At 45.7% G+C, this 16,686-nt stretch overlaps 1 protein-coding gene across 2 annotated transcripts in view; it reads left to right on the top strand.

The window, feature by feature from the left end:
* The window catches only part of PTEN (phosphatase and tensin homolog), a 104,133-nt gene that overhangs the window by 77,016 nt on the left and 10,431 nt on the right, over positions 1-16,686 (top strand). For both annotated transcript variants that reach the window (XM_087768086.1, XM_087768087.1), the window contains exon 8: positions 530-627. In XM_087768086.1, the coding sequence (XP_087624212.1) occupies positions 530-627 (98 nt within the window). The remainder of the gene's footprint in view (positions 1-529; positions 628-16,686) is intronic.

The following is a 16,686-nucleotide window of genomic DNA, read 5'->3' as shown; positions in this document are numbered from 1 at the left end:
AGGCTCTGTTCTGTTGCACTTGAAGTTGTCCAGCATGAACTGCATGATTTAGACTTGAAAAAAAAATTAATCTGTGAATCAGTGACTGCAATACAGGGGCTATCAACCATCAAGAGGCTCCTTTAAATCTCTGCTGAGCTGTGCTCTCTAAAAAGTGTGTATTTCTGTGGGGAAGAATATGAACAAAAGGAAATTTGAGAATTTTTTTTTATTTTTAGAAAAATAATTTCTTTTTGCTAGGATAACTTTTATTTTCTCTGCTCTAAAATAAAGCAATGATATGGTCCTGCTGTGCCTCAGGCTGTCCGCTTAAAATAAAGGAAGGGCTAAAAAGACAGACCATCTGGAAGCCTGTGTAGAAGGAGCGTGCTAGTGCAGTTTGACGTGGAAGAGCATCCTTTGGATGTATTTTTGAACACTGGTCAATCCACTGGGGGCTTTTATTTTTGTGTGTTGAATTGATGGCAACTTCTCAGAGGCTTTTGCTTCATGTTCTAATCCTGGTCGCTTCCTTCCTATTTCAATACAGGCTGAAAGGGAACGCTGGAACACAGTATTTTTCCCTAGAAGCAGCTTATCTCCTCCTGCGATGACTAGCACCAAAACCAGCTCTGTGGAGAACGGAGGGTGAAGAAAATGCATTTTCTCTTGGGTTTGGGGTTTTATTTTGGTGTTGTTTCCCTGGCTGGTTTCCTCCGTAACCAGGACACTGCTTTGCATAGCTGGTTTCACTGTTGTGATCTGTGCCAGTTGCGCTTCCTCTCCCATGCAGGGGGTGATGGACGGTCTCGCCCTTGCCTTCCCTTCCCTCAGCTTTGCAGGGGTGGTGGAGGGCACTGCTGTAGCAGCTGCTTTTCCCGAGCTTTTGGGCTGAAACTGCTGCAAGGAGTGGGGATTCCTCTGGGTCTCCAAATCTTTTTGATCGTGCACCCCTATCTGCAAAAAATTTTTGAGCATGCACCTCTAATGTATATGTAAGTAGTTATTTATAAATTATATACATGTGCTACTAAAATTCTAATATTTCTTCCTGCAACCCAATGGATCATCTTGCGCATGCCACTTTGGAGATCACTGCTCTAGGCGATGAAAGCACAAGGGGAGCCAGGAGGCTGGTGGCTCAAGCTTGGCCAGATCTCCTCTTTACCAGGGCACAGTAAGGTCTTCCTCCTCTTCCCAGTTTTTTTGAGAGGCCTGGTTCCTGTGCCACCAAAGCATGGAGTGGGAAGTTTTCCATTTTTTTGGAGTTTTCAGGACTTATGCATTACTCAGCAGGCTTTGCTTCAGCGCTGCTTTTGAGATGAGCAGAAATTTGCCCCCATTCCTGGGAAAAGGGATGAATCTCCAGTGCACACAGCATTCCTCTTCTTAGGTTGTGTACTCATATGTTCAAGTCCCAGCCCTGCACATGATGATGCATCTTTGACTTAACCTGCACATTTGACTTAGCCCATGCAAGGTGCTCTGTCACTCATGATTAAAGGACTGCTCAGGCACAAGGATTTAGAGCCTCGTAGTCACAAGCATCTGCAGGGAAACAAGGCAGCTCTTTTGTTTTAAGAAATGTTGGGTGAATCTGATTTTTTTTTATTTTTGGTGGAAATTTTCATGACAGAAGCAAGATCAACTCTACCTCCTAAAAGAAAATCTCAGTGCTCCATGCAACCTCCTGAGGAGATGATTTTTGGTTTTTTGGAGGGTGGTGAACATTTGAAAGCTGCTGCAGTTTTTCAAAAAGGACAAGAGTAGGCACTTTTCATCCTCTCAATGTGGCCCATGTAGAAAGTGTTGAAAGACTAAAGGACATCACAATGTCGTGGACATTTGTGCTGTTAACTGCTGTTGCTTTCGTCAGCCATATGTACAGCTGCGTTCTTTTTATAGTGCTGCATATGGCACTACCATAATTGAATTTTTCATAATAACTGATTTGACCTGTATCATTCTGTTTGCTTTAGCAGAACTAATTCAAACAGATTGAGATTAGGACTAAAAATATGGTCCAGTTAGCAGAGGAACCATAAAGAGCCTGACTTCACAGTAATGATGATGCACAATCTGTTTTGCCCGGTCCGGTTCGTACTATTTATATGTAGCATGTGGTCAAGGCTGATACCAGTTTTGTTTCCATTTGTGTCTTCCATAAGATGTGCTACAGGGGGAGCAGGTGGCTGCCTCTGTCCATGTTAGCTTTGTTGCTCCCTTCAGCAAGGCCAGCAGGTCTAGGACTCTGTGGTTGGTGAATCTGTCGATGTTCTATGGAAAACATGCATGCGAGGGATTAGAGCTGCAGTGTCCCATCCCTGGACAATGGGATGCTAAAGGCTCTCGTATCATCTGCTTAGCTTCATACAGCAAACTACGGAAATATCAATGAAGAAAAAAGCTGGAATTGGTGATCTGAGTCTGGCCTTGTATTTAGAGGAAAAAAAACCCTTTGGTGATCTCTGAATCGTGCTGAAGTTGGAGCTTGGCTCTTCGTTTCAGACTCTCAAACAAAGGAACAGTGGTGGCAGGCTGCAGACAACCAAAAACATTAGAAACTGTCCTACAAGATTAGGAAGCTGTAAAAATGAGCTGCAGCCACTTTCTCTCCAGTGCTTTCAGCTGCAGCTGAGAATCTAGACCAGACTTTATTTTTGGCAAGGAGGGAAAAAAAAATCTCCTTTGATACTGTGAAAAAAATGAAAGTAAACGTTGAGCCCTGTGCCTTGAGCAAGGATCTCTTCTGCTGTATAGCAGCAGTGTTTTAGAGCTGAAATCCACTTGCTTTGATCACTGATGGGGAAAAAAAAGACATAAAAGGGATTTATTGTGAAATAATGGATTTGATCCCTAGTAATCCTTTCTTTGGGATTAAACTTGGAATATTATTTTTGTGATCTCTGGAATTAGACTATGCTGGCATAACAAACCAAAGCACGTGAGTTTCACTGCAGGATGAGGTTGAGCTGTGAATAGAGCCAAGTGAACTACTTGCACAGAACAAAGCAGCTGATGAATTTACAGTTCTATTTTTGATTATGCAAGATTTACAGGCAAGCATAAAAACAGAAAAAAAAAAAAATAACAACCAAAACCAACAACACCAAACCCAACCCAAAGCAGAAAAGACCCCAGACCCTCTCTTCTTAGTAGCTGAAAGCACCCCCGAGCCATGGGGATCTCTGAGGACTATTGGTTAAAGATTCTTTTTTGAGTATTTTCTGCTTATGGGAATTACAAGTTGTATCTGCTCCTGTTGGTATGACCATGGACATGAGACATAAAGAGTCACTGCAGGCTTGCTTGGTGTGGATACTTTTGTACAGCCACAATGCTTTCCAGAGGGATTTGGCAAGCCCAAGTTTCTCCGCTCAAATGGTGCCTATATTCGCAAGCATTAGGTCTCTCAATATGTGGTTAATCTGCCCAATATGTGCTGAGAAGTCTTCCTGAGCAGTTTGTTTATGGGCATATTAAAACATAATAGGTACAAAATGTGCTGTGAACCCTTGGTATGTAACTTTGAGGTCCCAAATCTTTCACAGAAGGTTACTCCAAGGAACTTCTCTCAGTTTCCCTACTGAATTTCAGATTTCCACACTCAGTGTGGCATAGATGGCTTTTAAATAGGGAGAAAGTTCTTCTGTGTTATGCTTTGAAACAGCTGATCTTTAAAAAAAAACAAACAAAAAAACCCCCAACAACAACAACAAAAAAAGCTGTGGGACAGAGAGCAAGCTATGGAAAGGGAAAAATATTCATTGCCTGCCCCATTCCTGGTTTTGTTGTTGGACTCACAACCTCGCTTCTGGTTGCAAAGGTCACTTCTGCCGTTGAACTTTGATCAGACTCCCAACCTCACTCTAACCTTGGGAGCTGCTGTCCTGGAGTGGCATAAAAAGCGTGGGTGAAGAAGAAGCAAGGAAATGAGCCCGGGAAACCCCCTTGGGAGCAGGGGCCACATTGGTCTGATGCCCTGTGCCAGCTGCATGTCCAGGGTCTTGGTAGTGATCTCCAGTCATTGCACTGCTGCATTGCCAGCAGCCCCACTTTTGGGAGCTGTGGAGTGCCGAAGTCAAATGAGAAGCATCCCAAACATGACCTTTTCTGAAAAAGCATTACCTCCTGAAAGCGCTGGGGGTAGGATTGCTATGCCAGCTCTCCAGGTCTGGGAAACTCACAGAGTGCTCGGATTCCCATTAAAACTTCTGCTGCTAGCATGGGGATCCCTACCAAAAAAAACCTTGTAAGGACTTCTTGAAACTGGGCAAGGCATGCCACATAATCCCCTAGGAAACAGCCAGTGACTACAGCCCATTTTCCAAAGGTAAAACGGTCTTGTATTTCCTTTGGGGGATAAAAAAAATGTGTTAAACCTTTCCATTTCTGGTTCAGAGAGAGCAAGCTATTTTTCCTAGCACCAACATATACTGAAGGGTTACAAGCGGTGCATGAGGAGCTTGGAATAAATCGTGCTTGGCTAATGTTCAGAAGCTTTCCTTGAGTACACTGTGTCTCATTATGGCTGCTGACAGCCTTGTACACAGTGTACAGCAAACACCACTCCAGTATAGCACCGTTGCATGCCACCTGGCAGAACCATGGGTTCACTACTGAGATTCAAAGACTGGCGTGAGAGTTTCTCCCCTTGAAACCCTTAAGAAACAGCAGGAGGGACAATTCAGATGCACAGCCTCCTGCCCTGGGGTGAGCATGTTGGTGCATGTGTCTTGTCTGCTGCCATTTATGCAGCTGGTAGCTGGTAGCTTTGCTTGTATGTAGTATACTACTGATGGGGGGTGCCCAGCGGGCCCCCCAAGCCCTTGTTACAAGCCTTCATGGTGCTCCGAAACAGTCTATGCATTACTCTGCTTTCATCTGTTCAGTCTGCAATGCCTGAAGCTGCTTCCTTCCCTTTCAGCCACGTTGGGGAATGTTACCCAGACCTCGTTTTTCTACTGTAAAATTTTGCTGTTGAATATTCCCTGGCCCTTCCTTGTTCCTTGTGTCTTTTCCCCCTACCTCTCACACATGCCCTTGGATGGAGCGCACCCTCAGCAACTTTGCGGACAGTGCAGAACTAGGGGGAGTGGCTGACGTGTTGAAGAGCAGAGCGTTGGGCAAGAGGGACCTCAAGAAACTTGGGGATTCAGCCAACGGAAACTTTCTGAAGCTCAGGAGTGAGATGTGCAAAGTCCTGCATTGGGGGTGGGAAAACCCCATTGCATAGATACAGGCTGGAAATCAACTGGCTGAGCCGCTTTCCTGGAAAGCACCTAGGGGTTACAGTGAATACTGCATTGAATATGACCCAAGGTGTGTTCTCACGGCAAAGAAGGCAAATCACATCCTGGGCTATGTTAGGTGCAGCAGGGGAAGGAGATCAAAGGATGTTGTTATCCCCTCTATTCAGTGCTGGGGAGGTCACATCTGGATACTGTGTCCAGTCTTGGGCATCACCCACAGAGGTGGTTCTTGGAGTAAATCTGTGCCAGAAGATGCTGAAGGTGCTGATGATTCCCATGGGCTCAAAAAGAGAGAGGAGGCAACCACAGAAGACAGATCTGCTGGGAATACATTCATGGAAGAAAAGTCTGCATGGAAAACCACTAATTATATTGATACCACCTCCAATTTGGTGAAGGACCTGAGCTCCAAGCTGCTGGAGCCTGGTAGAGCTTTTTGGGGATGTATAGTTACATGCTTGCGCTGTTCTTCAGTAATAAGTACCTGTTAGTGACTGCTGCTGAAGGCATGATAAGGATACAGGTTTGAGCTCAGCAATTGTTTTGTTCTTCTGCATCTTTCTGGGAAGCCTTTCTTCAGTGAGAAGGGTGGCAAAGGGATAGAAATGTGCCCAGGCTTGGTGAAAACTCAGAGGAACTGTTGGAGGTGGAGCTTGAGATAGCAGGAAAAATGGGATAGTAGGAAAAAATGGATAGAGGATTTGCCCCATTCCCAGATCTCACACTTGACAGGGCTGGGAAAAGAGCTGCTTTGAAGAACTTTCTTCAAGATCTGTCCCCTTGGATATCCTTGGAAGTCAAACTCTAACTTGGTGGATGTGAATGTGATTTGTTCCTCCTGGTCTCCTGGCTCAGTAGAGAACAGTGTGGCCCTTGTGTCTGTAGGCATCCTCAAGTTGGCTTTGTTGCCTATTCTCTTGTGGTCTTGTGTTGGTTAAACCTACAGCCTTTTGTGCTTTTCCCTCAAAGATGCCAGAGTGCAAAATGCACAAGCAGTCTTCCTGGAGCATCACCCTCTCTCTGGGGAATCCCTTTCTCTTTGGATGCCAGAGCCAGGTTCCTCCTTCTTGCCCGCCCCCCATACCTCATGTTTCTTTTCTGCAATGACATCTACTATCACTGGCAAAAACATAAATGTGCCAGGAATAACATTTTTCTTTTGCAAAACAGACCCAGTGCTCCTTCACAAAATTTGCTTCCTAACCTAAGCAAGAGGCTGCCACCAATGCCCCTTAAATTAGCATGCTCAGAGGAAAGGTTTTAGGAGACATCCCAATTTGGCTGAAATTAGCAAGAGAAATGCATGTTGACTTTACTGGGAAGTCTCTGTTACCGCAGTCTTGCTGTACACATCTTTCAGCCGTCTAAATTTGCTTCAGAGATGTGGGCATTGACTCTGCAAGCTGATCTTGTGACCAGACGTGAGAGGACTGAAGAGCTTGGGACCAAGAGGAGGGGCTTGTCTGCAGGTCTCAGGTAGAGGTCACAGAGAAAAAGCATTGGGTGCTTTCCTGCCCATCAACCTTTTTTTTTCCTTTTGGAAAGGTGGTGGTTCTCAAAGATCAACACACCTTATTTATTTAGAGAATTCTTGTTTAAAAACAAGAAAAGGAAAGAGAGGAAAAAGCAAACCACAAGTACTGCTTTTTCAAATATCTGTGTTATCACATATTTGGAAGTTTGGGGCCTGAAAGTAAGGGATGGAGCTACAAGTTTCCATTAGCAGACACAGCTTGACAAACGAATGCACATGCTAAAAGCTGAGTAACTCTGTGGCAGTGCCAAACTCCCCTTGTGCGCTAGCCTGTATTGTATCCACAGAGATTTTTTTTTTTTTTTCAACATTCATTTAATTTCTAGATTTGAACTCTCTGATCCAAAATTCCCTAACAGCAGAGTACTGATGCTTGGGAATTTTGCTGGAGCTGATGAATTAGTAGCATACCTGCACTAGGAATTTGTGCCAATGTAAGTTACACCTGTAATGAAGGATCAGAAGCTCATGGTTTGGGATGTCTGGAGTAAAGACCACACAACATCTGTTTCTCCCAAGGAAGTCACTCTCTACAGGAAAGAAAAGCCCACCCTTGCCTTGAACTCAGGCAGTACTAGTAGAGGAAAAGCACACTCATCTGTTGGGGAGAATCATATGGGCTTCAGATTTTGTTGGTGAACTTCCAGCTTCCCAACCTGGCATCCTACTTTTCTAGTACATGTTTTTCCATGGAGGTTGTGTCTCGCATTAAGACTGGTTCTAGTCTAGACTCTACAGTGACTCAGAGGTGACAACCTACTGATACAATAGATGTGACTTACAGTCCATCATGACCTTTGCATGAAGCAAAAGGGCACTGTAATTACAGAATTTAGGTCCCTACCTGGTGGAAGGAGACAACAGTGGTGTATTGCTTATGTTGTCTGAATACCCGTGCATGTAATTTTTGAGTAGCTGTGAAGAAGTTAGTCTAGGTACTGTTATGTCAAGCAACAAAACGTATGTACTTATGCTAGGCCTCACATTGCTCCCTTAGCACACCAGTGTGCACTGTCCTTCCACGTACATAGGCCCTAGAGAGGAGGCTCTCTTTTACAGCAGGTGTTGAATATCCAACCAGTGAGAGCATGCACAGGTGGAGGTCTTCAAGTTCACTTTTAATGTCAGGTTTCTCATCGTAAGCATGCTCGAGAATGAACATATAGAATCATAGAATGTCCTGAGTTGGAAGGGACCCACAAGGATCATTGAGTCCAGCTCCTGTCCCTGCATAGGACAACCCCAAAATTCACACCATATGTCTGAGGGCATTGTGCAAATGCTTCTTAAATATTTTCAGGCTTGGTGCCATGACTACCTCCCTGGTGAGCCTGTTCCAGTGCTCCACCACCCTCTGGGTGAAGAACCTTTTCCTAATGTCCAACTTAAACCTCCCCTGGCATATCTTCCTGCCGTTCCCTCAAGTTCTATCATTGGTTGCCAGGGAGAAGAGATCAGCGCCTGCCCCTCCTCTTCCCCTTGTGAGGAAGCTGTAGACTGCGATGAGGTCTCCCGTTAGTCTCCTCTTCTCCAGGCTGAACAGACCAAGTGACTTCAGCCACTCCTCATATGGCTTCTCCTCTAAACCCTTCACCATCTTGGTGGCTCTCCTCTGGACACTCTCTAGTAGCTTTGTATCCTTTTTGTGCTCTGGCACCCAAAACTGCACACCGTACTCAAGATGAGGCCGCACCAGTGCGGAGTAGAGCAGAACAATCACCTCCCTCGACAGGCTGGCAATACGGTGCTTGATGCACCCCAGGATACGGTTGGCCCTCTTGGCTGCCAGGGCACACTGTTGGTTCATGTTCGACTTGCTGTCAACCAGAACCCCCAGATCCCTCTCTGCGGGGCTGCTCTCCAGCTTCTCGTTCCCCAGTCTGTACGTGCATCCAGGGCTGCCATGTCCCAGGTGCAAAATCTGGCACTTGCCCTTATTAAACTTCATATGGTTGGTGATTGCCCAGCTCCCTAATTTGTCTAGATCTCTCTGAGGAAGATATGGAAGACTTGAGAAAAACAGGGCAGAATATTTATATGAATGATGTGGGTATAAAAGACCATAGAAACTGTGGAAAATCTAAATCTGAGAAAATACCCTCTGCTGTTGAGAAAAGCTTAGCAAAGTGATTTCCAGGTCAACAGTACTGCTTTCCTGAAACATAAGGGCATTACTCCTGCTTTGTTTCAAAGCATTGTGCTGTAAAACAAAAATCAAAATTTTTAGCTTTTTAGTTTGTCAGTGCATGCAGCAAAGTTCATGGAAGGGGAGTGAGGCTCCTCCTCACCTCCCTGAGGACCTGCTCCCCTCTCTGGGTGCCACTTCTCCGTTCCTGCCCGTGCCATGGTCAAGGGCTATGCTCAGACCTCCCCAGGCTCCCTGTGGCCATACCCAAAAATCCCAGCTCCCTCTCATCAACTTGTGGGTTGGGTGCTCCAGGCTCTAAGCAGTTTGGTAGAAGATTATCTTCAGCAATCTTTCTGGCACCTCCATTTCTGCTCCACAGAATCAATACAGGACTCACCTAATGCAAAGATACGCATTTCATTATGCCACCACTTACTAACTCCAGACCTACCAGCAAAAAGACATCCATGAGATGCATATGCATTTGGTTGCTTGACTTTTCTTGGAAGCAAAGGAGAATTTCCCTTTCTTGGCATGGAGCCCGTGCTCCCCAAGTGCTGCCTGCAGCTGAGGAGGTGAAATCTTTTTCACCCTGTGGACAGGGTAGGCTTCTGGTTATAGTCATGCAAATCTCTCTGTACTGTTTCAGCAATGCCCCGTGCACCAGCTGTGATAAGCTCTCGGGCTGGCATCTCATTTGTGCATGCCTGAGCTTTGGTGTTTGCCAGCCACGCTAAATGTGGTTAGCTGCACAGAAACTCAGTCTCTCTCAAATTTACCGTTTATCACAAGTACGATTTCAAACATTTCCAGATAATTGTGGTTTCTGCCTGTCTAGGTGGTGTTTCAGCCAATCGTGTTGTGGAGAAAGACACCGTGTTTTGAAACTGGCTAAGTCTTGCTTGTCTTCTGATTTGTGGTTCTTGGAAACCCCTTTTGATTGCTCCCTTCACTCTGCCTAACAGACACAATGTTAGCTGCCGTGCTTCATGAGTTGCAGTTGACGACTGCTGCTGGACTTGTCTGCTTTTCTCTCTTTCTCTTTTCAGCATATCCTGCTTAAGCATATCCTTACACATGCTTCACTTACCTCTGACCAGCCTCTGATCCCTCTGCTTTCTTTGGGGGTCCCTGAATGGAGAACTGGTGTTCATGAGTTTTCCTTCTCAAGTTCTAAGCTGGTTTGAAGGAGTCATGTACATGTGCTTGGCTGGACTCCAGATACTGCCTCTTTCCTGCCCAAGAGGTTAAAAATAAACCAAAACACCCCAAACACGCAAGCAACAGTTGCGTATGAGCTCTCCTAGGGCCTCGTCAAACTTGGGAGCCACAGCTTGACATCCAAGGATGCATCCAAGGCAGTTAGACTGATACGATTTTTTCAGGCCCATGGTTTTGTCCCTGTGCCATGCCCAGTGTGTGGACTGCTTCCTGACAGTATCAGAGAGGTGCTGATGGGAATATCTATACTTTCAGGGATGTATGTGTTTGGGCTATTTGTGAACATGCCCTTGCTGAAACCAGCCTGCCTCTTGTGGTTTTAGCTCTTGCAAACTATTGAAAGCTGAAATCTAGAGGAAGACTTCTTTTGTTTCCAAAGAAGCCTTTATCTTTGGCCTTTATTTCTACCTTCACTTGTTTGGCTTTCGGGGCTCCTCCCACACGAGACGACTGTTGCTTGGACCAAATGCAGAGACTACTGCTTGCTGAAAGGAGGAGGAGGAGCAGAAAAATCTCAATGTTGTTCAAGGAAAAATAACACTTCAGCATCATTATTAGACCGCTATTGTTTTCAGAATCAAAGCTCTGTTTCCCTTTCACTAGATCCAGGACAAATAAAATACTATGAGCTGTATGCAGTTGCTTAGCGTTCCTTTTTTTTTCTTCATTGTGAGTCAGAGTGCTGACGTTCTTGGAGAGGCTGGAAAGAGGAGAGTGCCTAATTTCCATGGGCACACAGAGTACCAGCATCTGGACAGAGTTATAACAAGCAAAAATTATATATAGTGTTTATGGTTATGAAGAATCTCAGTTTCTTGACCATATGAGGCATTCACAGATTCTATAAAAGAGAAAAAAGGCTCAGATTTTTATTAAAAGTTACTGTTTGATAGAAGAATAAAACAGACCAACAGCTGGAAATGTGTCATCAAAGTTAACATCAGCCCTGCTGGCTGCAGTAAAGCTCACTGCATCAGGCATGTGGGCACATGTCCAGGCCCATATACATCATCTCACATTTCACCTGCTCTAGAAACCACAGGAAAACGTGTCATTTTGGTGACAGGAGAGAAGAAAAAGCACAGGGATGAAAGGATGAATCTTGTTGGTGGATCTGTATGAGCTTTCTGTTCCAGCTCAGGGTGGAAGAAGATCCTGGAAGTCTGTGCCTAGGTAATTTGTCTTGTTGGAAGCGTTGAGACTTTGCCTGCAAAACTGAATTTAAGCTACAACTGGAGATGCCATTGCTAAAAGGAAGGGCACTTTTGTTTTCCAAGGGAAAGGCCCAGTTGCACCCAGGGAAAGAGATTTATGGCACAAATCAGGGTTGTCTTAATCATGTGACCTGGGGGTTGCCAACCTTCACCATCTCTCAGCAAATCTACTAATGGGTCAGGTCAAAGGTATATGTGTGGCTTTGACTGGTGTGATCGCTATGGATACAGATAAATTATGTCATGAGATGACCAACCTCCTGCTTTATACTTCTCCATTGTTGCAGAGCAAGGTGCAATAGACCAGCCAGCAAGAGCCATGATGAGTTCCCATCTTCTCTGTCATTTTTGCCCTCTTCTTGCTGCATATACCAACAGCAAGACACCACTGCTGTTTTACCTATGTTACATTTCTTCTGCTGTTTGGTGTAAAGGTGGATGGTCTGGTTTTGTCTACGGAGAGAAGACTATCCTATTCCCTTCACTGTTGGAAGTGGTTCATTTGCCTGTTTCAATGGTCCATTTCAAAATATCCATTAATTTTTTTTTTTCACATTGCTTATCTGAGTTGGTGAAGTGTTGAATATTATCCTGTTTTCAGCAGAGATAGGTCTGGTTTCTACTCTGGAAACATCCAAAAAGAATTTCTTTTCATTAAAAAAGGCCTAATAGAAACTGAGTGTGGGCACTGTCCACACCAGCACAATGGTGCCTGTCCTGATCCTTTGCATGTCTCAAAGCACAGATACCACATCTAAAGGGAATACAGGGAAGCCAAAAATCCCTGTCAGGAAGACTACATGACCATAAGCCAAGGGGGTTCTTGGTTTAATGAGTCAGAGCCCTGTTTAGCATCAGCTAAAGAAAACCCAGGGGAAGAAAACAAGTATTGACATTGGATATACGGACTGCAGAGTAAACCAGTGAGAGGTCCAATCTGTAAGATCCATCTCTAAATTATAAAAAAAACCCCACTGCTGATGGTGTCAGGCTACAAAATGGCATCAGCTTCTGCAGTGCCAGAGGGGAAGCCAGGAGGCAGCCATCAGCCGGGTGGAGACCTCCACCAGTCTCCTCAGGCTTCTGGGGAAACTGGACCTGAGTCTGCTGACCTGAAGGTGTGTACTAATAATTGCTACTGAAAATCCTCCACGACAAGTAACAGCTGATGTAAAACATTTCTTTGTTCTCACAAACTGTTAACCTTGCATATGTATTTTATGAAGCCTGGGAACTCAAAAAGCTTAAGTTTAGTTGCCATTACTCATTGTTTTAGTTTTACATAGTCACTTTTCTTGCCTAAAAGGAGCAGTCTTCTGCTTAAAGCTGTGCAATAGACCTAATTTCTTTCTGTGGCCTGCTCACCTTGGAGGCAAGGTCACAGCTTGCTGATCTAGCAAGCCCTGATTTTTCTTTTCCCCACCCCCGATCACACAAAATAGTTTCTCAAACACACCTGCATCATGACCTCAATGTTGATAATGAGTCTGATTAAAGAAATAGTTTTCACAGAGAGAAAGATGCAGCTATGGGGACATTCTGCTCTTTTCAGCCCTGGTAGTGCAGGAACAGAACAAACCACAACCTGCAAAGCACTGCAGGCAACCCAAGGTGTGATGCAGAGCCCTCAGCCGATGAAATGCAAGAATATAATGGTGGGATAATGGCACAATAGAAGCAAATCTATTCATTTCTAAATGAGTGCCTTCCTCTGAGCTGCGGTGGAAGGAACATCTACCTGCCAGGGGGATCCTTGCCATTAAAACAAGCATTAAGGAAGGCTTCTTTGCATGGAGGTAATGTCTGAATGCCTGTCATTGATATTCAAATGTTGTGGATCCAATTCTGTTTTCATTTTGTGCAAATAAAATTTTGTTGAAAGAATAAAAAACAAGCGGTTGCACGTAGGCGCTGAAGCACCGCTCTGCGTGACTTGTCAGGGCTCAACAGGAGTCACTAGTTTTATGTCAATGCAGCTGAGTATCTGTGCCAGAAACTTTTCTACATTTCCCTACCTCATTGACATATGTTGGTCAGGCATTATGCCTGTGTCTAGTTTATTATGCAATAAAGGCCATGCTAAATAGCATAAAGATTGAAATGTTGTTTAGGCTTTGTATTACAAAAGCTCATAGCAGCCTCTGTCCGTCACGCTTAAAGAACAAGGAAGTCTTGCCAAAGAGATTCCTCAAGGGTGATCTCACCGGGGCATCCTTGTGCACAGCCAGGCAAAGCTGGAGTCTTTTCCCTTGCTCTATCAGTAATGGCTGCAGTCAGCCCCTCTCCTCCTGCTTACTGGGTGGACTGAAGACAACAAAGCCATGTCTATGGTTGCAGGTCCTCCCTTCCCTTGTTGAATCAGAATGCTCTGCCGCATGGTCCTCCATGCTGAGGAGTGCCTTTCTCTGCTGAGCTCACTCCTCTGCCCTCTCCAAAGACTTTGTGCTGTTCTCATGCATGATGTATCATCAATTTCTGACCCAGTCTTGGCTACTGCATCGCAGAGGACTTGAGAGATCCTGCTACTGCCTCTTCTCCAAACTTTGGATGAAGTGTGAGACCTGAGCTTTGGGTTTTCTTGCTCAAGCAGCTGGTGAAGGTGTCCTCCCACCCTGGAGCAGTTTATGACCATGTGGCTTTGGAGCTCTTCTGGAAACTTCTGGTGTGGCTGCACCTTGGAGCATTGGTGCATTTGTCTTTGAAGAGTGCTGTAGGGCCGGTACCTCCAGGACCTGCCATAGAGGCTCACCACAGGCTGTTTTTTTTTTTTTTAAGTACAAGCAAGTCCTCTCTGGTGCCTATCTGTCTGTCCAAACCTGCGGCAAAGTCCTTGGAGATGGCACCTTCTGCACCTGCTGGCCTAGGGTTTCTGTGTGAACATGGGTTATGATGGTGCTAGCTCTGCCAAGCTCCTCCAGCACTATCTCAGCACCACCCTCCTGATTTGCACTGGTGGGTTGCAATAGGTCATTCACCCTCTCCTGTCTCTGTTTCTGGCACTGGTGAGGCTGCTTGGTGGGGCACCAAAGGCTGGGAGTGAAGTATGTTGCTACCTTCATGTTGGTTTGTTTGTTGTTTTTTTTTACCTGGTTTTGGTGCCTGACTTTGGTTGGAGAGGATTTTGTCCTCATTCCTGAGTGCTGCCCACCTTTTTCTGTTCCCATGGATGTGGTTTGACGGACTTCCCAAGGAGATGCAGATATCTGCTTACTACAAAAGGGGCATCTTCTGTGTCTGTTTGGATCAAGGGTGGATAAAATCATCTGTTCTTCAAGGGACATTCAGGACAGTCTGCATAAAATTGGCATCTCCTGTAATGCCACAAAGGGAAGCCATGTCTCTAACCCTTCCTTCCCTCTTTGTTTGCCTCTACGGCTGTTTGCCAAAGATCTTCTGCCTCCCTTTCATGGTGGCAGTGCTGCAGGTCATACTCAATATTTGCAAGTTTGTGTTGTCCCTGTGGTCCTTGGGGTGCAGCTTGTGCTCAAGAGACTGTTTTGTGCTCCTGAGTCTGCAGGACTGATTTCCACCTGGCCACCAGATATGCCCATCAGTGTTATTGCTGGTTCTTGACCAGCTGACTGTTCATGTTCCCATCTGGCTTGCCTGCAGGCTCATGGGTGCCTGGAGATGATGGCAATAGGCTGTAACTATCTTGGATACAGGATCTTGTCACTTCCTTACCTTGATGGCTGGTGAGTAGCAGGACCATACAAGACTGAGGGGTTTTGGGCAACTAAGTAATGCTCACTGTCGTCTTCATCTCATTCTGAGGGGAACAGAGGGCCCGATATGCCGACCAGACCCATCCCACAGGGAAGTCTGCTGCCTCCCTGGGGCGAGGATAAGAGACATTACTAGGAAGCTCCCTAGGCTGGTAAAATCGTTCGATTATTATCCGCTATTGGTTGTTCAGGTTGGCAGCGATGAGGTACCTGATAGAGGTACAAAGATGGTCAAAAGGGATTTTAGAGAAGTGGGGTGATTACTTGAAGGATCAGGAGCGCAGTTAGTGTTTTCCTCCATCCCTTCAGTAGCCAGGAGGAATACAGAAAGTAATAGGAAGACCCATCTCATTAACACGTGGCTCAGAGGCTGGTGCCAGTGGTGGAATTTTGGGTTTTTAATCATGGGGCAGTTTCCATGGCATCAGGCTTGCTAGAGACAGATGGCGTTCACCTGTCGCAAAGGGGGAAAAGGATTCTGGCTCAGGAGCTAGCAGGCCTCATTGAGAGAGCTTTAAACTAGATGTGAAGAGGGAAGGGGATAAAACCAGGATTGCTAGGGATGAGCCTAGAGGTTGCATGCCTGTGCTGGAGAAGAGATCAATAGTCCAGCTGAAGTGCATTTACACCAATGCACACAGCATGGGCAATAAGCAGGAGGAGCTGGAAGCCATTGCGAGGCAGCAAAACTATGATGTGGTCGCCGTCACAGAAACATGGTGGGATGACTCACACAACTGGAGTGCTGCAATGGATGGCTACAAGCTCTTTAAAAGGGATAGGCAAGGAAGGAGAGGTGGTGGGGTAGCCTTGTACGTTAGAGAGTGTTTTGATTGTCTAGAGCTCAATGAAGGTAATGATAAGGTTGAGTGCTTATGGGTAAAGAACAAAGGGAAGGCTAATAAGACAGATATCCTGGTGGGAGTCTGTTATAGACGACCCAGCCAAGATGAGGAAACAGACGACGTATTCTACAAGAGCCTGGCTGAAGTCTCACGATATCTAGCCCTTGTTCTCGTGGGAGACTTCAACTTACCAGATCTCTGCTGGAAATACAACACAGCAGAGAGAAAGCAGTCTCGGAGGTTCCTGGAGTGTGTGGAAGATAACTTTCTGACGCAGCTGGTAAGTGAGCCAACCAGGGGGGTGCCCCGCTGGACCTGCTCTTTATGAACAGAGAGGGCCTGGTGGGCGATGTGGTGGTCGGAGGCTGTCTTGGGCTCAGCGACCACAACATGATAGAGTTTTTGATTCTTGGAGAAGTGAGGAAGGGGGTCAGCAAGACCGCTACCTTGAACTTGAGAAGGGCAGACTTTGCATTGTTTAGGAGTCTGGTTAACAGAGTCCCTTGGGAGGCAGTCCTGAAGGGCAAAGGAGTCCAGGAAGGCTGGATGTTATTCAAGAAGGAAGTCTTAAAGGCACAGGAGCAGGCCGTCCCCATGTGCCACAAGTCAAGCAGGCGGGGGAGAAGACCAGCCTGGCTGAAGAGAGAGCTTTGGCTGGAACTCAGGAAAAAAAGGAGAGCTTACCACCTTTGGAAGAAGGGGCAGGCGACTCAGGAGGACTACAAGGATGTTGTGAGGTTATGCAGGGAGAAAATTAGAAAGGCAAAGGCCCAGCTAGAACTTCAACT

This window comes from Nipponia nippon, unplaced genomic scaffold (genome assembly GCF_047370975.1).
Source record: "Nipponia nippon isolate SJK-2023a ecotype South Korea unplaced genomic scaffold, ASM4737097v1 scaffold_3, whole genome shotgun sequence".
Lineage (NCBI taxonomy): Eukaryota > Metazoa > Chordata > Aves > Pelecaniformes > Threskiornithidae > Nipponia > Nipponia nippon.
The sequence above is the reverse complement of the archived record's forward strand: the minus strand, read 5'-3'. Positions and strand labels throughout refer to the sequence as shown.